This window comes from Artemia sp. Qi Xiang Cuo, chromosome 14, assembly GCF_049724085.1.
Source record: "Artemia sp. Qi Xiang Cuo chromosome 14, ASM4972408v1, whole genome shotgun sequence".
NCBI lineage: Eukaryota > Metazoa > Arthropoda > Branchiopoda > Anostraca > Artemiidae > Artemia > Artemia sp. Qi Xiang Cuo.
In genome coordinates this window covers 23,750,587-23,777,920 of record NC_142807.1, presented here as the reverse complement: position 1 = coordinate 23,777,920, position 27,334 = coordinate 23,750,587, and the positions used below count along the sequence as shown (strand labels likewise).

The 27,334-nt window shown below is 37.8% G+C and overlaps 1 protein-coding gene across 1 annotated transcript in view; it reads right to left on the bottom strand.

Moving 5' to 3' along the window:
* The window catches only part of LOC148944286 (intraflagellar transport protein 140 homolog), a 254,533-nt gene that overhangs the window by 186,948 nt on the left and 40,251 nt on the right, over positions 1-27,334 (bottom strand). Inside the window, exon 5 of the mRNA XM_089099895.1 lies at positions 8,682-8,857. Within this exon, the coding sequence (XP_088956021.1) occupies positions 8,682-8,857 (176 nt within the window). The remainder of the gene's footprint in view (positions 1-8,681; positions 8,858-27,334) is intronic.

The following is a 27,334-nucleotide window of genomic DNA, read 5'->3' as shown; positions in this document are numbered from 1 at the left end:
AATGACGTGGAGGGAGACATTTGCCCTCTGATGCCTTTCGACTAGTAAAAAAGGCACTAGTCCTCTCAATTTCCAATCGAATGAGCCCTTTTTGAAGGTTCTACGACAAAACTTTCCATAAAAACGTTATATGCCCCAAGGGTATAAATTACGAGCCTTTTCGCGAGGGCTATAGGGTGAGGGCTGTCATCCTCAAAGACATAATTTCCAGACCTTTCAACTACGTTGAACAAAATGGCCATATCAAAACATTCATCGGAAATGTTTGGGGAAATAATGGTCAGGGGAGGGGGGGGGGCGATTCTCCCTCTGATTACTTTCGACTTTTAAAAAGGGCAATAGCCCTCTCAATTTCCAGTCAAAAGAGCCCTTTTTGAAGTTTTTACGACAACACTTTCTGTATGACATTATATGCCCCCAGGGTATAACTTACAACCTATGCCTCGAGGGCTGTGGGGGGGATGTTGTACTCAAAAATATAGTTTCCGGACCCTTCAACTGCGTTCAACAAAATTGCTATATCAAAATGTTGATCGGAAGTGTTTGGGGAAATGATGGGTATGGTGGGGGGGGGGGGGCATTCGCCCTCCCATCGCTTTTGACTATTAATAAGGGCACTAGCCCTCTCAATTCCGAACTGAATGAGTCCTTTTTGAAGTTTCTACGACAACGCTGGCAAAGACATAATTTCCAGAACTTTCAACTACGTTGAATAAAATGTCCATCTCAAAATTTTAATTGGATGTGTTTGGGGAAGTAGTTGGCGTGAGAGGGGCGTTAGTTGCCCTCCAACCACTTTTGATTATTAAATAGGGCACTAGCGCTTTCAATTTCCAATCGAATGAGCCCTTTTTTCAAGTTTCTACGACAACACTTTCTATAAAAACTTATATGCCCCCAGGGCATAACTTACAACCCTTGCGCTGAGGGCTGTTGGGGGAGTCTCATCCTCAAAGACATCATTTCCGGACTTTCAACTACGTTGAACAAAATGGCTATCTTGAACATAAATTTTTAGTGTATGTGTTTGGGGAAATGGTGGGCATGGGAGGGGGGTTAGTTTTTCTCCAATCACTGTTGACTATCATCCTTAAAGACAAAATATCCAGAACTTTCAACTACGTTGAAAAAATGGCTATCTCAAAATTTTGATTGGATACCTTTGAGGAAATGGTGTGCGTGAGAGGGGGGATAGTTGCCCTCCAATCAGTTTCCACTAGCCTATTAAAAATGGCCTTAGCCTTTTCAATATTCAATTGAATGAGCCTTTTTTGAAGTTTCTACGACAACATTTTCTATAAAAAAAACTTATATGCCCCCAGGCCAAACCTTACAACCATTGCCTTGAAGGCTGAGGGGGTTGGGGTTGTCATCATCAAAAACCTAATTTCCAGAACTTTCATCTGGGTTGAATAAAATGGCTATTTCAAAATTTTGATTGGATGTGTTTGGGGAAATGGTGGGCGTGAGAGGGGGGTTAGTTACCCTCCAATAACTTTCTACTATTAAAAAGAGCACTAGCTATTTCAATTTCCAATCGAAAAAGCCCTTTTTGAAGTCTGTACAAAAATGCTATCTATAAATCTTCTATGCCCCCAGGGCATAACTAGCAACCCTTACCCTGAGGGGTTTGGGGGGTTTGTCATCCTCAAAATAATAATTTCCAGAATTTTCAACAACGTTGAAGAAAATAGCTATCTCAAAATTTTAATTGGATGTGTTTGGGTAAATGGTGGGCGTGAGAGGTGGGTTAGTTGCTCTCCAATCACTTTCGACTCTTAAAAAGGGCACTAGCCCTTTCAATTTCCTATCAAATGATTTTTGTTAAGCTTCTACGACAACATTTTCTATAAAAACCTTATATGCCCTCATGGTATGACTTACAACCCTTGCCCTGACGGCTCTGAAGGGGTTATCATCCTAAAAGAACTAATTTCCAAAACTTTTAACTACTTTGAACGAAACGAATAGCTCAAAATTTTGATTGCCTGTGTTTGGGATATGGTTGGCGTGGAAGGGGTTTTAGTTGCCTTCCAATCACTTTCGACTATTAAAAAGGGCACTAGCCCTTTGAATTTCCAATCGAATGAGCCCTTTTTGAAGTTTCTACGACAAAGTTTTCCATAAAAACCTTATATGCCCCTGGGCGTAACTTACAACCCTTGCCCTGAGGGCTGCGAGGGGAGTATCCTCCTCAAAAACATTTTTTCTATATGAAAATCAACTACGTTGAACAAAATGGCTATCTTAAAATTTTGATTGGATGTGTTTGGGGAAATGGTGGGCTAAGAATGGGTGTTGGTTGCCTTCCAATCACTTTCGACGATTAAAAAGGACACTAGCCATTTCAATTTCCAAACGAATGAGCCCTTTTCCAAGTTTTTACGACAGCTCCTTCGATACAAAGTGCCCTGGTCTGGAAAAAAAATAATTATACATTGTGCCAACATCGTTCTTTACTTAGGCAACACTATTGCGTTGCCTATGATTTTTGTTCTTCTTGGGTTTCATTTATTTAATGGTGGTGATTTGTGGTAGTTTTAGGCTTGGAGATTATTTGACTTTATTTCTGCCAATTTTTGGATTAATGGAATTCTTTACTTTAAATTGAAAAACTTGTTTCGTGGAAAAAGTTTTTTAAATTAATTACTACTAAAGAATAAACGAAACCCAAAACAAAGAGAAATTAAATAAAGAATGATAGCAAAAAAACATACAATAGGTACTAAGATAAATAAATAAATATATCTTTAAAAGAATAAATGAACCAAAAGGAACAGAAATTAAATAAAGAATCGTAGCAAACAAAAATACAACAGGTACTAATATAAACGAATAGATAAATATTAAAACGATTAAAACTTGAATTATATATGCAAATCAAGCTTAAAACAAACATTAATCACTACAAACAAGAAATTGGTCACTGTCTCCTTCTCTAACTGTAAAAACCTATAGCCTTCTACATCATTCGTGCTTTACTGAAAATAAATTGTATTACAAAGATTTTCTTTTGTACTTGGTACAACATTGAAAATAAAATGAAAACTACAGTGAAATAAAATCTTAAACCGATGAGCTTTCAGCAATTAATATCTTATGCGTCAAATATTCCGTTTTATTTCATTAGTTCTTTCCAATACTCCAAGCGCCAATTACGCAGTAGGCTTCAGACCTTTACAGTTAGGGAAGCGGACAGAAGCCAAACTCTTGTTTGTAGTGAAATATATTTGTGTCTCGAAGAGGCTTGCAGTGAAAACTATTTGTGTCTTCATGAGTATTTTGAACAAAATGGACTCAAAATTTTGATCAGATGCATTTGGAGAAAAGACTACGTGGCGGTAAGCTAGTTGCCCTACAGTCACTTTTGATTCTTAAAAAACAAAAACTAGAACTTTCAGTTTCCAATCAAATGAACCTCCTCCAAAGTTTATAAGACCGGCCCTTCCATAAAAAACCTTATAAGCCCGAGGGGTGCAACTTGCAATCGTCGCACCCAGGCTCTGGGAGGTTGTTTCCACACCGGAGGCACTGTTACATGATCTTTGGACTATTTTGAACAAAATTGCTACTTCGAAATTGTTTATCGGAAGGATTTGGATGAAAGAGAGCATGGGGGGGCTAGTTGCCCTTCGATCATTTTTTACTCTTAAAAAGGGAACTAGGACTGTCAATTTCCAATCAAATGAGCGTCCTCCAAAGTTTATATGATCACCCCTTCCATGTATTTCAAAGTTTATACGACAACCCCTTCCATAAAAACCCTTATGCCCCCTTGGCATAGCTTACAACACTTGCCACTGGGGTCTGTGGGGTTGTGTTGACCCTGGAGTTTCGTTTTCTGATCTTTGGAGGGTTTTGAATGCTAGTTGCCCTCCGATGACTTTTGACTCTTAAAAAGGGAACTAAAACTTTCAGTTTCAAATGAAATGAGCCGCCTCTAAAGTTTCTTATGAAAGACGTCTTCCATAAATACCTTATATACCCCCCGGGCATAACTTACAACACTTGCCCCTGGGCTCTGGGGGTTTGTTTCGTTCGACCCTGGAGTTTTATTTTCTGATCTTTGGAGTACTTTGAACAAAATGGCTCAAAATTTTGATCGGAGGCATTTAGAGAAAAAGAGGGGTTGGAGTGGCTAGTTGCCCTTCGATTTCTTTTGACTCTTAAAATGGACACTAAAAACTTCAATTTCCAATCAAATGAGCTTTCTCCAAAGTTTTTACGACCACTTCTGCCACTAAAACCCAGGGTCTCCGGGGGACTGTGTCGAAGCCAGAGTTTTGTTTTCTGATCTTTGGAGGATTTTGAACACAATGGCTATCTCAAATTTTTGATTTGATGTATTTGGGGAGAATAGGGCGTCGGGGAGCTAGTTGCGTTCCGATCACTTTTGACTCTTAAAAAGGCACTAGAATTTCCGATTTCCAATCGAATGAGCCCCCTCCTAAGTTTATACGACTATCCTTTCCATATGAAGCTTCTCTGGGGAAAACAATAAATAATAAATAATAAAATATTGAAGCCTTATGGCCTTCACTATAGGCAACGCTATAGCTAGACCCCGGTGCCGTGCCGGTGGATCGACCGAACGCCGCCGACGAGAGGCCCGGTCGACCGCTGCCCAAGTGTCAGAACGCCGCCAGCGCGCATCAGGCGCGCCACCGCCGGCAGAGGTGGTGGCGTTTGGTCGACTTTAAATTAATTTTGCGGCAGTTCTTTATAGCGTCAACCGTAAAGTCGGAGCTTTTCCTTCTCGTGTGGTTTAGTATTTTGATTTTCCTGATTAGAAATCAAGCAGGGCTTGCACTATCCCTGAATTTTTGGGCATTTACCCGAAAATCTATGCGTCACCCCGGAAAACAAATTAGTTCCCCGAATCCCCGACAATCAGGTAATCACGGTGCTACCCCTAGCGATTTATCACCAGTGACTTTCCCTGCCAAATATTACTTTACATACCATAATTCTTCACTACTCTCTTGTTAGTTAATTTTCGTCTCTTTTGTCACTTTGCTTAAAAGCCAGACAGATGCAATATGCAATTGCAAATATTGCAATATACACAGTTCTTCATATGTTGACAAAAAAAGTATCGTCTTTACGAAATGAGTTTAAATAATTTCGAATGCAGTTTCCCAATCGCTATTTCTTACATCATTCCTAGTCAAGAACTTTATTTTCAAAATGAATAGAATTATAGAACACATTCACTACTATACATCTTCAGCCTTCAGTTGGATTTGGAAATTGACAGCCGACAGATTGTTTCTACAGCTGAATTGTGAGTTTGCAGATTTTTTTTTCTTTTGCTGTTTTTAGATAAGATTTTCTTAATGTTTAATACTCAATTGTTGAACGCCTGATAGAAAATACAATCTTCTTTTTGAAACATTTTTACCCCCCACCCCCCAAAAAAAAACCTTCTATTGAGACATAATTTAGCTACAGACTAAGCTATGTACAAGGTTGGGGAATTAAAGATGGAAACGGAAGTTACCCCCAAAATATGATTCATAAATAAATTGTAAATTATTGCCTATAGGGAGGGGGGATAGGGGGCTATCATTTTTAAATGATAATACCTCTTTTTTTTTACTGAAAGCAGGGATGCCAAAAAGATAATTATTTTTTTCGTTTAAAGTAGAGACAAAAGAAAATTATATCGAATTCGCTGGGAAACCATTGACATATTTTTACAGACCCAGGGCCCGGGACGTGTTCATTGTCTTGGATATTATGCGATTTCTCATAGGCTATTGGCTTAATTTGGCTTTTGTGTCTGCTCCTTTTTAATTAGATTATTTGGATCTTATTGAATGCCATAGCACATCTACGACTCAGTTTTTCAATAATTTGAGGTATATCTGAATAATTTCGGCATTTTTGTTGTTGTCTTTGTACCCCTTTACTCATATCCTTAATTTTTTTTTCAAGGAACACTAAGCTGTTTAACGTTATTTTGCGTGGTTGTTTGAACCATATAGTGACCTAGTTAATTATTAAGTAAATTATTTTTCTAATGTAAAGCTAAGACGGTATTCTATCAAGGTGGTATCGAGAGGGGGGGGGGGTAGGGAGGTATTACATTTAAATGATAATATCTATTTTTTTTTATTGAAAGCAGGGATGCCAAAAAGTTAATTTTTTTAATTTAAAGCAGAGACGGCATCCTATCAAGGTGGTATCCAGAAGGGGGAGGGGGGTAGCGAGCTATCATACTTAAATGATAATACCTCGATTTTTTTTTGAAAGCAGGGATGCCAATAAGTTAATTATTTTTTTTTGTTAAAAGCAGAGACGGTATCCTATCAAGATGGCATCCAGGGGGGGGGGCATAGGGATTTATTATATTTAAGTGATAGTACCTTGATTTTTTTTTATTGAAAGCAGGGATGCCAAAATGTTTAAAAGTTGACAAAAATTTACAAGATTTTCGCGAGTTATACTTGATACAGCACTTGCATAGTTTATTCGTCCAAAGGGAAAGGGATATATGTGTCCAACCCATTTTTTTTCTTATTGATGAAACGGGTTTACTTTGGAAACATTAATTCATAAGTACCAGGCAGATTCACACTAAAATGAATTGGTGTGACGAAAGCGATATCGACATCCCCACCTAACGTTGCGCTCGAGTGACAATGGCGCCCTTGGTCCAGTGCCCAAGTTACATTAAAAAGCCAGGTCATAATAAAAGCTTTCAATTTGGGAGGTTCAAGGAGGAGTCTTTGACAGTCTTATGACCTCAGGGTACTAGATGTTGCAACGTTCTTACGTATCTACAGTGGTTTAAAAAATTCGATCACCCCACAAATGATGACCAAAAATATCCACAAATATAACAAATGTAACATTTGGAATATTAAAACACTTTTTTCAAAGACTAGAAGAAAAGCAAACAGCGCTAAATGCCCCCAAATATGCTTAAAAGCTATTTCAAAAAGAATCTCTTTGGAGATTTTGATGGATATGACCATAGCAGAAGCTTTGAGTCTGGGTGGGGATCAAAGAGGAGTCCTGGAGTATTTTGACCACAGATGACTTATTGTTGCAACTTTCTTAAATTTGGTAATTTTTGTGAGCATTTGGAAATCAAAGCTTAAACTCAATAACTGATACTAAGTGTCCTAATATTTTGCTTGGATTAAAAGTGACGAACTAGGAAGAGAATCTCAACATCTTCCTGGAGCTACTTCAGTCTGCATATCATTTCATTTAATTACCTTTAAAATGGATGAACTTTTCATTTTTTACCTAAGAAAATAGCTGGCACTTCATTTTTCTTCATACCGAATAAACCATTAAGTGTTTTTTGTTTCATTGTAATTGAAGTGTTCTCATGTGAAGTGTTCATCATGTATTTTTCATCTTGATAAATTTACTACTTTTACATGCAGTTTATAATTTGACTGATAGTAGGTATTTATGAGTTTATAATTTGGAATGAATCCCCAAAAGAAAAAATGAATAATATCCAAAAGAGCAGCCAAAAACAATAAAAAAGCAGCAGTTCAGCCTTAGCCTACATGACATATATTCTATAAAGAAGCCAAAAAAAAACAACTTTAAAATGTATTTTTTTAAAATTGTTATTAAAACAAGTTTTTAATACAAGAAGGCTTTTTCGGAATCCAAAAGAGCAAAAAAAAACTATATCAAAGTCGCCCATTTCAACTGTTTTAAAGGTGACAAAACAGATGTAGGCAAAGGGCATTATGAAAAAATTAAGCTTCTAAGTTCAAAATTACATTAAAAGTTTTTACCCAGATAACTAACGAATTTTGTGATATGGTATTTGAAGTTTTGTATGCAGTAATGCTCGATGAAAAAAAACTACTAATTTTTATAATTATTTATGTTAAGAATACATAGCTAATAGATACTTCAACTAGTCGTATTATCGTATTATGCAAGAGTTCTGAAACGCCACAGCCATTTTGTTTCTACCAGATTTATACTTCTCTTGATGAATAACGAAGAAGACTTGTTTCCAGCCAGCGACTTGCGAAGTTTTAAACTCATAAATAGGCTCGAATCTGTTGTAAATCTAAGCTGTGATTTGAGAAAGACTGATGAAAACATTAATGTTTGCGGTCAATATTGATCGTGCCAGCGGCGCGCCACCGACATCTTACCGGCGGCGTGGCGGTGGCGCGCAGTTTTAGCCCCGCCGCCACCGGTCTTCCCTCATCGGCTTGGCGCCGGGGTCTAGCTATAGCGTTGCCTCTGATACAAAAATAAGCACTGAACCTTTTTATTCTTCTTCTATATAGAGTTGTATATGGACCACCATGAAGGTCCTTCGACTTCTTAGGGATCGTCTGTTGAACAGATATTGTGGCTGGTATGAGCAACCAAGTGACAAACAGATCATCTTCTTATTTAAGAGGTTAGTAATATGTTAAACTATCATTAACTAATTCTGTTGGGGGGGGGGGAGGGTAATAAGAGCCCAGAATCTTGTTTGATCTCGTGCAACCCCGGCGAGACCTAAACTCAAATGAATATGAAGAACAGTGTACCATCCTCTTCCCCACCTTTCCAACCATTTAATTTTGAAATTTTCTTATAATGTTTTCGTTTATCTTATGTTTTGATAAGCTTCTTTTAGCCGATACAAATACCATACATACTTTCCTTTATAAGTTTAACATCTCATCTGAAATTGAGGTACTTACTCGACTAATTTCATCTAGAGCACCATCAGTGGCACACCTAAAAACATTAACACCCAAGTCTTCTGTAACAACGAGGAGGAGGCCATGCTTTTCAGCATAGGAGGCGGCAATAACAGCACAGCCCATTCGTAGTGTTTCTGAAGAAGAACCACTTTCTTCAGCATAGATCAGAACGCCTAAATAAAATTTCAGGTAAAAAGGGTAAAGATAATCAAAAAAAAATTTTTTTGACATAATATTTTGAGTTAATATTGATCAACAGTATGGGGAAGGGTGAATCCTAATTAGGACAAAGGTAAAGTTTTAGCTGATTTAGGTGGTCACAAGAGAGTAGAGTAGTACATTCCATTTCGAGCCGATTATGTTCCTTCCTGTGCTATTTGGGGAAATTACGTTCCATGGCACCTTTCCAGAGCATGTATCTATGGTAAAGGTTGTATAAGAGAATTAGACTGGTTTTTTTTTTTTTTTTTTGTTTTTTTTTTGGTAATTGGCATTTTTTTCTGATAACAGGTTCCATTCATTGCGATCATAGCTCTAAAAAGGGTTTAGCATTTGCGAATTTGATCCTATTAAGGTGGAAAAAAAGGGTTTAGCATTTGCGAATACTTTGATGTGTTCCGTATAATACACAAGTGATGTTTGAACAATTTTGTCAATTTAAAATTTTTTGCACTGGAGGGTTTTATTTTTTATTTTTTTTTTTTGGCAATTGACATTTTTGTCTGATAACAGGTACCATTCATTGCGATCATAGCTCTAAAAAGGGTTTAGCATTTGCGAATTTGATCCTATTAAGGTGTAAAAAAAGGGTTTAGCATTTGCGAATACTTCGATGTGTTCTGTATAATACACAAGTGATGTTTGAACAATGTTGTCAATTTAAAATTTTTTGCACAGGAGGGTTTTATTTTTTATTTATTTTTTGGCAATTGGCATTTTTGTCTGATAACAGGTACCATTCATTGCGATCATAGCTCTAAAAAAGGGTTTAGCATTTGCGAATACTTTGAGAGGACAGCAGCGTGTCTTAGAGTAGTTATAGTTCTGTACCGTGGTACGAGTTCCTTTTGAAAAACCCCAATGAATGACTTGAAATAAAATTTTTAACGAGAAATGTCTGAAAATTGTTTTTGGGGGGATGGGGCGATGACAGATTGGATGTCTCAGACTAGTGTTAGTGCTGAAAAATGGCACGAATTGCTTACGAAAAACCCAAATGAATGACTTGAAATAAAATTTTTAACAAGAAATGTCTGAAAAGTATTTTTTGGGAGATGGGGCGATGACAGAGTGGATGTCTTAGACTAGTTATAGTGCTGTACTCTGGCATGAATTGCTTTTCGAAACCCGGGTGAATTAGTTGAAAATAAAGTTTTAACAAGAAATGTCTGAAAAAGTGTTTTTGGGGGATGGGGTGATGACAGAAGGGTGTCTTAGACTAGTTATAGTTCAGTACTCTGGCACGAATTGCTTGTTAAAAACCCAAATGAATGACTTAAAATAGAATTTTTTAACGAGAAATGTCTGAAAAGCGTTTTTGGGGAGATGGGGCGATGACAAAAGTTTGTCTTAGAGTAGTTATAGTTCTGTACTGTGGCACGAATTGATTTTGAAAAAACCAAATGAATGAATTGAATTAAAATTTATAACAATACATGTCTGAAAAGTGTTTTTGGGGAGATGGGGGCGATGACAGAGTGGATGTCTTAGATTAGTTATAGTTCTGTACTCTGGCATGAACTGCTTTCGAAAACCTAAATGAATGACTTGAAATAAAATTTTAACGAGAAACGTCTGAAAATTGTTTTTGGGGGGATGGGGCGATGACAGAAGCGTGTCTTAGAGTAGTTATAGTTCTGTACTGTGGCATGAATTGCTTGTGAAAAACCAAAATGGATGACTTGAAATAGAATTTTTAACAAGAAATGTCTGAAAATTGTTTTTTTTGTGTGGGGGTTGGGCGATGACAGAGTGGATGTCTTAGACTAGTGATAGTGCTGTACTGTGGCACGAATTGCTTGCGAAAAACCCAAATGAATGACTTGAAATAAAAATTTTAACGAGTAATGTCTGAAAAGTGTTTCTGGGGAGATGGGGAGAGGACAGCAGCTTGTCTTAGAGTAGTTATAGTTCTGTAAAGTGGCACGAATTCCTTTTGAAAAACCCAAATAAATGACTTGAAATAAAATTTTTAAGGAGAAATGTCTGAAAAGTGTTTTCGGGGAGATGGGGCGATGACAGAAGCGTATCTTAGAGTAGTTGTAGTTCTGTACTGTGGCACACATTGCTTGTGAAAAACCAAAATAAATGACTTGAAATAGAATTTTTAACAAGAAATGTCTGAAAATAGTTTTTTTTTGGGTGGGGGGTGGGGGCGATGACAGAGTGGATGTCTTAGACTAGTGATAGTGCTGTACTGTGGCACGTATTGCTTGCGAAAAACCCAAATGGAGGACTTGAAATAAAAATTTTAACGAGAAATGTTTGAAAAGTGTTTTTGGGGAGATGGGGCGATGACAGAAGCGTGTCTTAGAGTAGTTATAGTTCTGGACTGTGGTATGAATTGATCGTGAAAAACCCAAATGAACGACTTGAAATAAAATTTTTAACAAGAAATGTCTGAATAGTGTTTTTGGGGGGATGGGACGATGACAGAGTGGATGTCTTAGACTAGTTATAATGCTGTACTCTGGCATGAATTGCTTGCGAAAACCCGGATGAATTACTTGAAAATAAAGTTTTGACAAGAAATGTCTGAAAAGTGTTCTTGGGGAGATGGGGCGATGACAGAAGCGTGTCTTAGAGTATTTATAGTTCTGTACTGTGGTACAAATTGATCGTGAAAAACCCAAATGAACGACTTGAAATAAAATTTTTAACAAGAAATGTCTGAATAGTGTTTTTGGGGGGATGGGACGATGACAGAGTGGATGTCTTAGACTAATTATAATACTGTACTCTGGCATGAATTGCTTGCGAAAACCTGGATGAATTACTTGAAAATAAAGTTTTGACAAGAAATGTCTGAAAAGTGTTTTTGGGGAGATGGGGCAAGGACAGCAGCGTGTCTTAGAGTAATTATAGTTCTGTACTGAGGCACAAATTGCTTGTGAAAAACCCAAATGAATAACTTGAAAATAAAGTTTTAACAAGAAATGTCTGAAAAGTGTTTTTGGGGAGATGGGGCGAGGACAGCAGCGTGTCTTAGAGTAGTTATAATTCTGTACTGTGGCACAAATTCCTTTTGAAAAACCCAAATTAATGACTTGAAATAAAAATTTTAACGAGAAATGTCTAAAAATTGTTTTTGGGGGGATGGGGCGACGACAGATTGGATGTCTCAGACTAGTGATAGTGCTGTACTGTGGCACGAATTGCTTTTCGAAAACCCGGGTGAATTAGTTGAAAATAAAGTTTTAACAAGAAATGTCTGAAAAGAGTTTTTGGGGAGATGGGGTAATGACAGAAGGGTGTCTTAGACTAGTTATAGTTCAGTACTGTGGTACGAATTGCTTGTGAAAACCCAAATGAATGACTTGAAATAGAATTTTTAACGAGAAATGTCTACAAAGCGTTTTTGGGGAGATGGGGCGATGACAGAAGCGTGTCTTAGAGTAGTTATAGTTCTGTACTGTGGCATGAATTGCCTGTGAAAAACCAAAATGGATGACTTGAAATAGAATTTTTAACAAGAAATGTCTGAAAATTGTTTTTTTTGGTGGGGATTGGGCGATGACAGAGTGGATGTCTTAGACTAGTGATAGTGCTGTACTGTGGCACGAATTGCTTGCGAAAAACCCAAATGAATGACTTAAAATAAAAATTTTAACGAGTAATGTCTGAAAAGTGTTTCTGGGGAGATGGGGCGAGGACAGCAGCGTGTCTTAGAGTATTTATAGTTCTGTAAAGTGGCACGAATTCCTTTTGAAAAACCCAAATAAATGACTTGAAATAAAATTTTTAAGGAGAAATGTCTGAAAAGTGTTTTCGGGGAGATGGGGCGATGACAGAAGCGTGTCTTAGAGTAGTTGTAGTTCTGTACTGTGGCACACATTGCTTGGGAAAAACCAAAATGAATGACTTGAAATAGAATTTTTAACAAGAAATGTCTGAAAATATTTTTTTTTTGGGGGGGGGGTGGGGCGATAACAGAGTGGATGTCTTAGACTAGTGATAGTGCTGTACTGTGGCACGTATTGCTTGCGAAAAACCCAAATGAATGACTTGAAATAAAAATTTTAACGAGAAATGTTTGAAAAGTGTTTTTGGGGAGATGGGGCGATGACAGAAGCGTGTCTTAGACTAGTTATAGTTCTGTACTGTGGTACTAATTGATCGTGAAAAACCCAAATGAACGACTTGAAATAAAATTTTTAACAAGAAGTGTCTAAATAGTGTTTTTGGGGGGATGGGGCGATGACAGAGTGGATGTCTTAGACTAGTTATAATGCTGTACTCTGGCATGAATTGCTTGCAAAAACCCGGATGAATTACTTGAAAATAAAGTTTTGACAAGAAATGTCTGAAAAGTGTTCTTGGGGAGATGGGGCGATGACAGAAGCGTGTCTTAGAGTAATTATAGTTCTGTACTGTGGTACAAATTGATCGTGAAAAACCCAAATGAACGACTTGAAATAAAATTTTTAACAAGAAATGTCTGAATAGTGTTTTTGGGGGGATGGGACGATGACAGAGTGGATGTCTTAGACTAATTATAATACTGTACTCTGGCATGAATTGCTTGCGAAAACCTGGATGAATTACTTGAAAATAAAGTTTTGACAAGAAATGTCTGAAAAGTGTTTCTGGGGAGATGGAGCGATGACAGAAGCGTGTCTTAGAGTAATTATAGTTCTGTACTGAGGCACGAATTGCTTGTGAAAAACCCAAATGAATAACTTGAAAATAAAGTTTTAACAAGAAATGTCTGAAAAGTGTTTTTGGGGAGATGGGGCGAGGACAGCAGCGTGTCTTAGAGTAGTTATAATTCTGTACTGTGGCACAAATTCCTTTTGAAAAACCCAAATGAATGACTTGAAATAAAATTTTTAACGAGAAATGTCTAAAAATTGTTTTTGGGGGGATGGGGCGACGACAGATTGGATGTCTCAGACTAGTGATAGTGCTGTACTGTGGCATGAATTGCTTTTCGAAAACCCGGGTGAATTAGTTGAAAATAAAGTTTTAACAAGAAATGTCTGAAAAGTGTTTTTGGGGAGATGGGGTAATGACAGAAGGGTGTCTTAGACTAGTTATAGTTCAGTACTGTGGCACGAATTGCTTGTGAAAAACCCAAATGAATGACTTGAAATATAATTTTTAACGATAAATGTCTACAAAGCGTTTTTGGGGAGATGGGGTGATGACAAAAGCGTGTCTTAGAGTAGTTATAGTTCTGTACTGTGGCACGAATTGATTGTGAAAAACCCAAATGAATGAACCCAAATGAAAAACGCACAGACACGACACACAAACAGAGTCATAGTGAGAGAGATATCCAAAAAGTTGGGTTGATCTTGGATATCTCTCTCACTATGACTCTGTTTGTGTGTCGTGTCTGTGCGTGTGTCGTCTCTATGTGTGTGTCATCTCTGTGGGTGTGTCGTCTCTGTTTTTGTGTCTTCTCCGTATGTTTGTCGTCTCTGTGCGTGTGTCGTCTCTTTGTGTGTTTTTTATCCGTTTGTGTGTGTCGTCTCTTTGTGTGTGTTGTCTCTGTGTGTTTGTCGTCTCTGTGTGTGTATGTATTCTCTCTCTGTGTGTCGTCTCCGTGTGTGTGTCTTCTCTGTGCGTGTGTCGTCTCTCTGTGTAAGTCTTCACTATGTGTGTGTCGTGTCTGTGTGTGTGTCGTCTCTGTGTCGGTGTTGTCTCTGTGTGTGTGTTGTCTCTATGCGTGTTTCGTCTCTATGTGTGTTTCGTATCTGTGTGTATGTGTCGTCTCTGTGTGTGTGTCGTCTCTATGTGTGTTGGTCATTTCTGTGTGTGTGTGTCTCGTCTCTCTGTGTGTGTTGTCTCTCTGTGTGTAACGTCTTTGTGCGTGTCTCGTCTCTATGGGTGTTTCTCCTCTGTGTGTGTGTCATCTCTGTGTGTGTGTCGTCTCTGTGTGTGTGTGTCGTCTCTGTGCGTTTGTCGTGTCTATGTGTGTGTGTCGTCTCTGTGTGTGTGTCGTCTCTGTGCGTGTGTGTCGCTATGTGTGTGTGTCATCTCTGTGTGTGTGTGGTCTCTGTGTGTGTGTGTGTGTCGTCTCTGTGTGTGTGTCTTCTCTCTCTGTGTGCGTTTCGTCTCTGTGTGTGTGTCGTCTCTGTGCGTGTGTATTCTCTATGTGTGTGTCGTCTCTGTGTGTGTGTGTTGTCTCTGTGTGTGTATCGTCTCTGTGCGTGTGTCGTCTCTATGTGTGTTTCGTCTCTGTGTGTGTGTCATCTCTCTGTGTGTGTCTTCTCTCTGTGTGTTGTCGTCTCTGTGTTTGTGTCGTCTCTGTGTGTGTGTCGTCGCTATGTGTGTGTGTCGTCTCTGTGTGTGTGTTGTCTCTGTGTGCGTGTTGTCTCTATGATTGTTATCTTTGTGTGTGTGTGTTTCGTCTCTGTGCGTGTGTCGTCTCTATGTGTGTTTCGTATCTGTGTGTGTGTCGTCTATTTTCGTGTGTCGTCTCTATGTGTGTGTGTCGTTTCTGTGTGTGTGTCTAGTCTCTATCTGTGTGCTTTCTCTGTGTGTATATCGTATCTGTGAGTGTTTATTATCTCTTTGTTTGTCGTATGTGTGTGTGTGTGTCATCTCTGTGTGTGTGTCGTCTGTCTGAGTGTGTCGTCTCTGTGTCTGTGTGTGTCTTCTCTGTGCGTGTGTCGTCTCTGTGTGTGTGTGTCGTCTCTGTGTGCGTGTGTCGTCGCTGTGCGTGTGTCTTCTCTATATGTGTGTCATCTGTGTGTGTGTGGTGTGTCTGTGTGTGTGTATGTCGTCTCTGTGCGTGTGTCTTCTCTCTGTGTGTGTGTCGTCTCTGTGTGTGTGTCGTCTGTGTGCGTGTGTCGTCGCTATGTGTGTATGTGTGTGTCGTCTCTGTGTGTGTTGTCTCTGTGTGTGTGTATCATCTCTGTGCGTGTGTCGTCTCTATGTGTGTTTCGTCTGTGTGTGTGTCATCTCTTTGTGTGTGTGGTATCTCTGTGTGTGTGTCGTCTCTGTGCGTGTGTCGTTTCTATGTGATTGTCGTCTCTCTATGTGTGTCGTCTCTGTGCGTATGTCGTTGCTATGTGTTTGTATTGTCTCTGTGTGGGTGTTGTCTCTGTGCGTGTGTCTTCCCTCTGTGTGTTGTCGTCTCTGTGTGTGTGTCGTCTCTGTGTGTGTGTTGTCGCTATGTATGTGTCGTCTCTCTGTGTCTGTGTGTGTGTTGTCTCTGTGTGCGTGTTGTCTCTGTGTGCGTGTTGTCTCTGTTCTTGTTGTCTTTGTGTGTGTGTCGTCTCTGTGCGTGTATCGTCGAGATGTGTGTGTCGTCTCTGTGTGTGTGTCGTCTCTGTGTGTGCGTCGTCTCTGTGCGTGTGTCTCCTCTCTGTGTGTGTATCGTCTCTGTGTGTGTGTCGTCTCTGTGCGTGTGTTGTCTCTGTGTTTGTTGTCTTTGTGTGTGTGTGTCGTCTCTGTTTTTGTGTCTTTTCTGTATGTTTGTCGTCTCTATGTGTGTGTCGCCTCTGTCTATGTGTCGTCTCTTTGTGTGTTACGTATCTGTGTGTGTGTCGTCTCTTTGTGTGTGTGTTGTCTCTGTGTGTTTGTCGTCTCTCTGTGTGTGTGTGTCGTCTCTCTATGTGTGTCGTCTCTGTGTGTGAGTCGTCTCTGTGCGCGTGTTGTCTCTGTGTGTAAATCTTCTCTGTGTGTGTATCATCCCTGTGTTTGTGTCATCTCTGTGTGTGTGTTGTCTCTGTTTTGCTGCCGTCTCTGTGTGTTTGCCGTCTCTGTGTGTGTTTCGTCTCTGTGTGTGTTTCGTCCCTGTGTGTGGACACGCTTCTGTCATCACCCCATCTCCCCAAAAACACTTTTCAAACATTTCTTGTTAAAAATTTATTTTCAAGTAATTCATCCGGGTTTTCGAAAGAAATTCATGCCAGAGTACAGCACTATAACTAGTCTAAGACATCTACTCTGTCATCGCCCCATCTCCCCAAAAAAACTTTTCAGACATGTCTTGTTATAAATTTTGTTTCAAGTCATTCATTTGGGTTTTTCACAATCAATTCGTGCCGCAGTACAGAACTATAAGTACTCTAAGACACGCTTCTGTCATCGCCCCATCTCCCCAAAAACGCTTTTCAGACATTTCTCGTTAAAAATTCTATTTCAAGTCATTCATTTGGGTTTTTCACAAGCAATTCGTGCCACAGTACTGAACTATAACTAGTCTAAGACACCCTTCTGTCATCACCCCATCTTCCCAAAAACACTTTTCAGACATTTCTTGTTAAAACTTTATTTTCAACTAATTCACCCGGATTTTCGAAAAGCAATTCATGCCAGAGTACAGCACTATAACTAGTCTAAGACATCCACTCTGTCATCGCCCCATCTCCCAAAAAATATTTTTCAGACATGTCTTGTTAAAAATTTTATTTCAAGTCATTCATTTGGGTTTTTCACAAGCAATTCGTGCCACAGTACAGCACTATCACTAGTCTGAGACATACAATCTGTCATCGCCCCATCCCCCCAAAAACAATTTTCAGACATTTCTCGTTAAAAATTTTATTTCAAGTCATTCTTTTGGGTTTTTCAAAAGGAATTCGTGCCACAGTACAGAACTATAACTACTCTAAGACACGCTGCTGTCATCGCCCCATCTCCCCAAAAACACTTTTCAGACATTTCTTGTTAAAACTTTATTTTCAAGTCATTCATTTGGGTTTTTCAAAAGGAACTCGTGCCACAGTACTGAACTATAACTACTCTAAGACACGCTTCTGTCATCGCCCCATCTCCCCAGAAACACTTTTCAGACATTTCTTGTCAAAACTTTATTTTCAAGTAATTCATCCGGGTTTTCGCAAGCAATTCATGCCAGAGTACAGCATTATAACTAGTCTAAGACATCCACTCTGTCATCGTCCCATCCCTCCAAAAACACTATTCAGACATTTCTTGTTAAAAAAATTTTTTCAAGTCGTTCATTTGGGTTTTTCACGATCAATTCGTACCACAGTACAGAACTATAACTACTCTAAGACACGCTTCTGTCATCGCCCCATCTCCCCAAAAACACTCTTCAGACATTGCTTGTCAAAACTTTATTTTCAAGTAATTCATCTGGGTTTTCGCAAGCAATTCATGCCAGAGTACAGCATTATAACTAGTCTAAGACATCCACTCTGTCATCGTCCCATCCCCCAAAAACACTATTCAGACATTTCTTGTTAAAAATTTTATTTCAAGTCGTTCATTTGGGTTTTTCACGATCAATTCGTACAACAGTACAGAACAATAACTACTCTAAGACACGCTTCTGTCATCGCCCCATCTCCCCAAAAACACTTCAGACATTTCTCGTTAAAATTTTTATTTCAAGTCATTCATTCGGGTTTTTCACAATCAGTTCGTGCCACAGTACAGAACTATAACTACTCTAAGACACGCTTCTGCCATCGCCCCATCTCCCCAAAAACACTTTTCAGACATTTCTCGTTAAAAAATTCTATTTCAAGTCATTCATTTGGGTTTTTCACAAGCAATTCGTGCCACAGTACTGAACTATAACTAGTCTGAGACATCCTTCTGTCATCGCCCCATCCCTCCCCCCCAAAACTTTTCAGACATTTCTCGTTAAAAATTTATTTTCAACTAATTCACCCGGGTTTTCGAAAAGCAATTCATGCCAGAGTACAGCACTATACCTAGTCTAAGACATCCACACTGTCATCGCCCCATCTCCCAAAAAATACTTTTCAGACATTTCTTGTTAAAAATTTTATTTCAAGTCATTCATTTGGGTTTTTCGCAAGCAATTCGTGCCATAGTACAGCACTAACACTAGTCTGAGACATCCAATCTGTCATCGCCCCATCCCCCCAAAAACAATTCTCGGACATTTCTCGTTAAAAATTTTCATTTCAAGTCATTCATTTGGGTTTTTCAAAAGGAATTCGTACCACGGTACAGAACTATAACTACTCTAAGACACGCTGTTGTCCTCTCAAAGTATTCGCAAAAGCTAAACCCCTTTTTAGAACTATGATCGCAATGAATGGTACCTGTTATCAGACAAAAATGCCAATTGCCAAAAAATAAATAAAAAATAAAACCCTCCTGTGCAAAAAATTTTAAATTGACAACATTGTTCAAACATCACTTGTGTATTATACAGAACACATCGAAGTATTCGCAAATGCTAAACCCTTTTTTTCACCTTAATAGGATCAAATTCGCAAATGCTAAACCCTTTTTATATATATGATCGCAATTAATGTTACCTTTTATAATAAAAAAATTTAAATTGCCAAAAAAAAAAAAAAAAAAATAAAACCCTCCAGTGCAAAAAATTTTAAATTGACAAAATTGTTCAAACATCACTTGTGTATTATACGGAACACATCAAAGTATTCGCAAATGCTAAACCCTTTTTTTCCACCTTAATAGGATCAAATTCACAAATGTTAAACCCTTTTTAGAGCTATGATCGCAATGAATGGTACCTGTTATCAGACAAAAATGCCAATTGCCAAAAAATAAATAAAAAATAAAAAAAACAGTCTAATTCTCTTATACAACCTTGACCATAGATACATGCTCTGGAAAGGTGCCATGGAATGTAATCTCCCCAAATAGTACAGGAAGGAACATAATCGGCGAGAATCCATAAGTACATGCTCTGAAAAGGTGCTAAGGAACGTAATCTCCCCAAATAGCACAAGAAGGAACATAATCGGCTCGAAATGGAATTTACTACTCTACTCAAGAGAAATACATTTTTAGTTGGGTCATTTTTATTGAATATCAAAACTCTTTTCAAAAATTCTTCAGTGATACAAAATAATTAAATTGTCCAAGAAAATTTCATGAAACTCACGAAATCTGTTTTTGATGAACAAAACAAAATAAGTATAGTAGGTAAAAACAGCCTTTCCATCAACCTGGTGTTTAATAAAAAAAAACCTTTTTCAACTGAAAGTAAGGAGGAACATTAAAACTTAAAATGAATGGACAATATTCTGTATACGAGGTGGGTTGCCCCCTCCTCAATACCTCGGTCTTAACGCAAAAGTTTTTTCAAAAAGTATCTTATTCTAATTAAATACCTCTGTTTCAGAAGTCGTTCTTAAATAATTGGGACAAAAAGTCAAGCTTTGGCGTAAACAGCGAGGTATTTTGGAGGGTACAACCCCCTTGTATACGGAATAATTTCTTTTCGCTTCAAGTTTTAATGTTGCTCCTGACTTTCAGTTGGAAAAATTTGTTTTTATTTTTAATTTCTGTTCGTTTTCCAAATAATACAGGGGGAATCCGGCTCCGCCTTCAAGGAAATTCCATCCCCCAACGAAAAATACTCCATGTAGAGTTCTTTCCACGCAAAATGCCCTCCCCCTAAGACTTTCCCCGAGACAATTCCATCATCGCTGAAATATCCCCCTCCCCCGGAAAATTTCTTGCGTATGATTCCGCCGGAAAAATTCTCCTTAGCATACTTTCATTTGACAAAGACTTCGATTCTTATCGTTTTTCAAATTATGACGAAAATCTCCTCTTTGTAGAAAATTTTCCCCATAAAACACCTCCCGTGGAAAGTTCCTCCCGGTTAAAATTCCCCCATAGAGAAATTTTCCCACGGAAAATCTCTATCCATAAAAAATTTCATCTCCACTAAAAATTTCCCCCCGAAAAATTCCCTCCAGAACATCTCCACACATAGTCTGAGTTGGCAAAGAGAAAGTCCGACGAATAAAAAGAATTTCGTATAGGAATTCTGGCAAATTTCCAAGTGTAAAATTTTCCTGGAAAGTTCCCCCCATAAACTTCCCTGTTCATGGAAATAGTTCCCAGTGGAAAATCCTCCCAAAGCAAAAACTCAACCCCCCCCCCCCCCGCGAAAAATATCTGTATACTTCACAATAACAAAGGCTCTATGCGTAAACTATGGGCAAACCTCACAACTTATAGCCCTTTCCCCAGAGGCTGTTGGAGGGTCATGTTACACCCAAAGGCATAGTTATTGGACTTCTCAACTATGTTGAATAAAATGGCTATCTCGAAATTTTGATTGGACTACTTCAGGGAAAAGGGGGTGTGGGAGGGGGCTAATTGCTCTCTTATCTTTTTGGTCACTTAAAAAGCGCACTAGAACTTATGATTTCGATTAGAATAAGCCCTCTTCCAATATTCTAGGACCACTGCTGGATACGATGACTCCTGAGGGAAAAAACAAACAAACTAAAACAAATAAACACACATCCGTGATCTTTGTTTTGGCAAAAAATTACAAATTCCACATTTTTGCAGATGGGAAAACCTCGATGAGAGCTTGAAACCTCTACATTAGTGTTCTCTGATACGCTGAATTTGATGGTGTCATTCTCATCAAAACTCCTTGACTTGTTGGGTGTCTTTCCCCCTTTTTCGAAAATCAGGCAAATATTCTCAGGCTTGGACCTATTGATGGGTAAGAGTTAACTTAATGAATCTTATATATTTGGAATCAACACAAAAACTTAATTCTTCTGCTATATCTATTGATATTAAAATTCCATTTTTAGAGTTTCTACTGAGCTATTATTATGCTGCTGAGTGTTATTATACTGCTACTAAAGTTAAATACCCATTCTACTACTACCGCTACTGCTACTAAAGCAAAGGCTAGAACTATTATTTCTACTGCTACTACTACTATGGCTGCTACTAAAACTAAAGGTATTAAGATGAAAACTTTGGGAAATATTGAAACAGTATGAAACTAAATTGAATCACACTATGCCCACACATGTTGTTAAGAGGACGTATCAGAAACTTTTCAGGAACGGTTTATGGTATTAAGTTGAAAGTGTCAGTTGTGTTGGAGGCAGAGTTGCCACCGCTAGTGATTTATCACTATATCTAGTGATTTTTTATGTTGCCTAGTGATTTTCTTCTAGTTAGTGATTTATAGTGATTTTTGCTCTAAAACTAGTAATTTTTTCCTAAATCTAGGTATTTTTCCTGATATAGCGTTTAGACTCATGATTCAATCGAATAAATCATACAAGAAGTTAATTAATAAAAAATGGGAAATAATGATTCACTACAGTTCCTAATATGCTACAGATTAGCATTTATGGAAATATAACGCCTTTGAAACTTCCGATTTCTCACCGTATGTCGATATCAAATATAGACCCCAGAGCGTTGTCATCAAGATAACAGGCGAAGCTAGCTAATCGCAAAATTGCAAAAATGTTCTATACTTCCTATTTCACAATATTTGTTCAGGTGGAATTTTTGTCTCCATATTTATGGATTTTTTCTCTGTAATCTATCAGTTCTAAATTAGATTTTCTTTGTTAAAATCTTTGAAAGTGGAGTGAATGGTGGATATGAATACATCCTCTACATCTGCAAAAAAAACAGAAAAGGAGTCATTGAAAAATAAGAAGGTAGGTATACATTAAATATAATTTTCTAAATGAAAAAAGAAATCATTAAAAAAGAAAATAGGACATATGGCTTTTTTATAATAGGATTTGTAGTATAACTACATAGATTAAATCGATTGTAGTTTGATGATTGAAGTCGTATGGGAGTAAGGGGGAGGGGGGGTACCTACTCTGATAATTGTCTAATGATTTTAGTACTTGTTTCCAATTTCTAACCAACACTACAGTAATTCCTTAAATTCTTTTATATGATATTTAAATGTCTTATAAACATAGATCATCTCTTACTCCTTCAGTTTTTGGAGTTATGTAATGACAAATCAAACAGTTTATGGTAACAAACTGTAAGAATGGAGCGGCAAGGCTGAATAGTAACCGAAACCTTAGAAACGGAATTTTGATATCAATCGATATATCATCGGCTCATTCCAAATATATAGACCATGATTCCAAATATATAAGATTCATTAAGCTTAGTTTTACATATAAAGGCTAAGAAACTGTGAGAGTTCGCCTGATTTTTGAAAGAGGAAGGAAACATCCACTAAAAGTCGAAGAATTGTAATAAAAATCAAACCATTAGATTCGGCGTATCAGAGAACCCTACTGTAGAGGTTTCAAACTCCTATTTGCACAGAAGTGTTGAGTTTTGCGTTGTTTGCAAGAACAAAAATCACGCAGGCGTGTTTATTTGTTGTTGGTTTTTCCCAGGGGTGATCGTATAGAAACAACGGTCCTAGAACACAGGCGATGGCTCGTTTGAACGTAAATTAAAATTTCTGGTATCCCTTTTATTTGATCAAAAAGATTGGAGGGCTACTAGCCCCCCTCCTACGTACCTTTTCCCCAAAAGCTGTCCGATCAAAAGTTTGAGATGGCCATTTTGTTAGCATAGTCGAAAGGCTCCAAAACTATACCTTCATATTTAACGTAACCCACGCAGCCCCTAAGGATAGGTCTGGGGATGAAAGTATGCTAACGATAATTTGCTAAGGATAATAAGGATAATATATGATCAATGAAAACCAGTTTCATTGTCACAAATAACGGGTGACAGAATGCATTGGAGTTGTATAACTTGGGCTATACATTTGCACATTAGGAGGGTAGAGGTAAGGTTAGGCTAAGTTACTAGTAGTATGCTAGAATGCACTCCGGCCAGTGATTGCGTAATATGCCTTACCAGGGTCATAGTAAGCTATCTAGTACCACGACCAGTGATTGCGTAATATGCCTTACCACGGGCCAGGCATCTATATATTTGAACCCTACGCCTGAGGCATTTGCAGGTATATTTTAAACAAATTGGGGTTACCAGGGTCATTTGCACAGAGGTACCATTTCTATAGAAGCTATAGTAATTTGAAATATCATATGGAATTTGCTTGAAGGTATATACTTTGTATACGCGCCCGTACCAAACAGGTTTTTCTGGTAGTCCTATTCTACAGGTCATTACACCTTTGCCAAGAGGAGCGAGTATAACTTGATTGGTGATTAGGATTTGAATAAAAGGAATAGTTTTCTTTACAATTCATATTAGTAAGAGAATTGAATTCAAAGAGAATAGTTTATTTGCAAGGATATTAGTGAGAAAAAAAATGAGTGGTGCATTTACACTATTGGAGATTAATGATGTAACCGACAGCAGCAGCAGCAGCGATATACGAGTACCTAATGTAGCTGTAGAAATAACCGCTGGTTGTAGACTATGTCTTGAATGGGACATTATGTATGCAAGATACGTGATATCATTAAGCAAATTTAAGCAGGAGGAGCAACTATGTTTTGCTGGAAAAGTAAATATTCTCCATATAAATAAATTTCGGTCAGCATTAGATGTCCTATCGAAATATATTTATGAGAACAAAATGCATCTGTGAATATTATTATTGTAATTATGTTCAATAAAAATGTTTCTAAATCAATGGTATTTTTTTATTTTTCTATAGTAGACAAGCGTATATTTCATAGAGTAGAAAAAAGAAATTCTGTTTAGTCTGAAGTTGGTTGTGAGAGAGTTAGGACTAAAAAAATGGATAGATTCGAGAAAGATCGAATCATGAGGAATCTAGTTCTTATGGAAAAACGTTTGATTCTAGATGATGATTTTCTAGAGTTGTCTATTCAAAGGAAGATATTTTCTCAAGGAATGCTTGTCGATATAATGAAAACTGATTCCCCATCATTAGACTATTGTATGAAGCTTCTACGTCCTGGTCCAAATGCATTTACACAATTTATTAATATATTGATCACGACACGACAAAATGATATTGTGGATATGCTTTTAAACATTAGTTTAGAAATTTAGGACTTTTTTCATAAGAAAGATGGTGCTCAAGGATGATTTACTCCTCTCTCTCTCTCAGAAAATTTTTTTTGTTGCTAGCTCAGTTTCATTGTGGCAGTGAGAGCGTTAACACATGACAAAATGTTCCATACATGTCCGTTATGTATGTACACACAGGGCAGCTGGTCATCATGTGAGAATTGCACAATGATTGAGGAGTATGATGAAAAGTGTAGATTATGCAACCCGTGTAAATTGCATAGAGGATATGCTACACAAATTAAATGTTGTAATTCCTGTCTTGAAGAGGTGTGTGACTCTCATCCTAGAGGCCAACTATGCTCCAATTGTCATTATGATAAATGCAAGCAGTGGGAGAGTACATATCCCGGTATGATTGGAAAGAATCCTAACCGTGATTTTAGTTTATTGCTACGAGATTGGTATCGTCGTTGTTTTAGATTGTTCGGGGAGGAGGAACCGGGTCAACGATTCAACTGTTGGAACAACAAAAGAATATGGTTTCTACGTCATCGTTGTGAAGACACTAGGTGTTATGATTATAAGCCCACTGATTTTTATTTGGCTGTGACGGAATGTGATTCGACACTTGAGGACACTGTTTGTGAAATTGCTTCAAATACGCAAATTAAAACATTTGAATTCTATAGAATGAATGAGAATAGTATCATTGACTATACAAAGAGATATGATAAGAGTGAAGTCACACTCTACTTTAGAAAATGTGACCCTGACATTGCAGTACATCAGGATCAGTACACTGTGAATTCAGATAATCTACCTGCACTAGTTGTTGTCGACAAATACCTAGTAGTTGATGAAATCTAAAGAGTAGAAAAGTCGTTTTATCATGTATATAAATTTTTATCAATAAACAATTTCACATACATCTTTATAACATTTTATTCTTAGGGCACTAAAATCAATATTAAATACACTTGTAAGTATATTCTCCACTAGGAAGTCGTTCAATTGAGGTAAGTCAACGTAGATGTTGAGAAACTGCGTGTAGGTGTAGCCACGACATCTGAACATGAAAAAGAGTAGTGCATGAAAGCCACATGTCTTAGTCGTTAAATCCTGTACTCTTCGTTGATTTTGAATAATGGTTTTCCCACAGCTTTCAATAAAGTTGCTGATGTATGGAGCGTAGAATTTATACGATAGGCCAAGAGGATCAAAAAATTCAATATTCTTTGCTGTTTGAAAGATGCATAACCAATGACCGGTCTTCAAAGTCGATGGACTGCTATTAATAATGATAATGGTATTGTTAACTCTTGGAATTTTTTCAATTAAGTCCGAAGGTAGGCAATAGGACTTGTAATGGGACATTAATGGATCCCTACTAAATACATTGATTATTTGGTTTGTGTTCATGGTGCTGGGTCTAGTAGAACACTGCTGTCGGGTATGATTTCCCAATAGGTTTCAAATTGACTCAGTGATATTAGCGTGATAATCTCTGTCAGAGCATTGGCAAATGTACACTCTAAAAGTACATTCCCTGTTCGTGCTATGGCCATATCCTGTGTGCCTGACAAATCCAAAACAATAACCCCATGATTTTTTGAAAACATTGAATCGGTTATTCCATTTTCAAATAGTTGAGAGTCATGATCTAGGGATTGCATGGTCAACTCGTACAGAATTCTATAGGAATTTTTGTCAAATGACTTAATGTACAGTGGAATATCATTCAATTTGCACACATGGCTAGATATATCGAAAAAATTTAAATCAAGGAGAGATTCAGTCCAGGATCCAACGGCACTGGCACTCTTCACAAAGGCCAAAGCAATTTTTGATGGGATTTTTCCAATGATAAATGATGAATCGCTATAGCTACGAGAGCCGGTGGCACTGTGACGTTGATTGGTGATTGTATGGGGGACAAGAAGTTTAATGTTGTTACCATTGGCTCTTAGCTTCTCCACTGCCAATGCAACTGAGCTCATAACTTGTTGTTTTCGGACGTGGAGAATTTCCGATGTTATAATGACATTTGAATAGGGTGCTGCAGGAAGTATTTTTCTCAAAATTAAATTTGATGGAGCCATCTGTAGCTTTATGTCAATCTTGACATTGGGGGATAGCCATAGGGATATATTGAATATATCATGATTTACCTTTCCAACTAGATGATACTTCGGATCCCTAACATGATCCAACTAAAAGTTAGATTCAACATTCTTTTGATGCTCATAGCAAAGTTACTTCCCTCTAAACTCTTTTTACCCCTTTAGTGTCATCATCATAGATTTTCTGCAGCTAGCATAGTTTGATAAATTGTTGAGAGTGAACACCAATGTTCCATTAATAAATACATTAATTTGTTTGAATAGATTGTGTAGAATACAGTTTTCGTAAGAGAGACCATCGCCGGCGTTTGGAGTTGTATTATCTGACTTTTTCTTCACCGCGACATTTAAATCAATAAATGTTGATGACAAATCAATGAAATAGTCTTCATTGGAAAATATTTGAAAGTGTATATTTTCCGAGAGGGGTTGTGGGGGGTGAACTTGTTCATAGTAACCATACTTGACGTTGACCACAACAAGTAAATCATTTTATTTATTCACTAATGATGTGTTTTACTGACATGATTCTTGGTGAGTGAGATAAGGCATCTTAATAGACTAAATCGTTCTTTGATATCACAACCTTTTTCTGTGTCTTTTGCTTCTTGGGTTGACGGTTGGACCTTATTGTTTGATTCCTGAAATTCCTTGTTAATTTCCTTTGCTTCC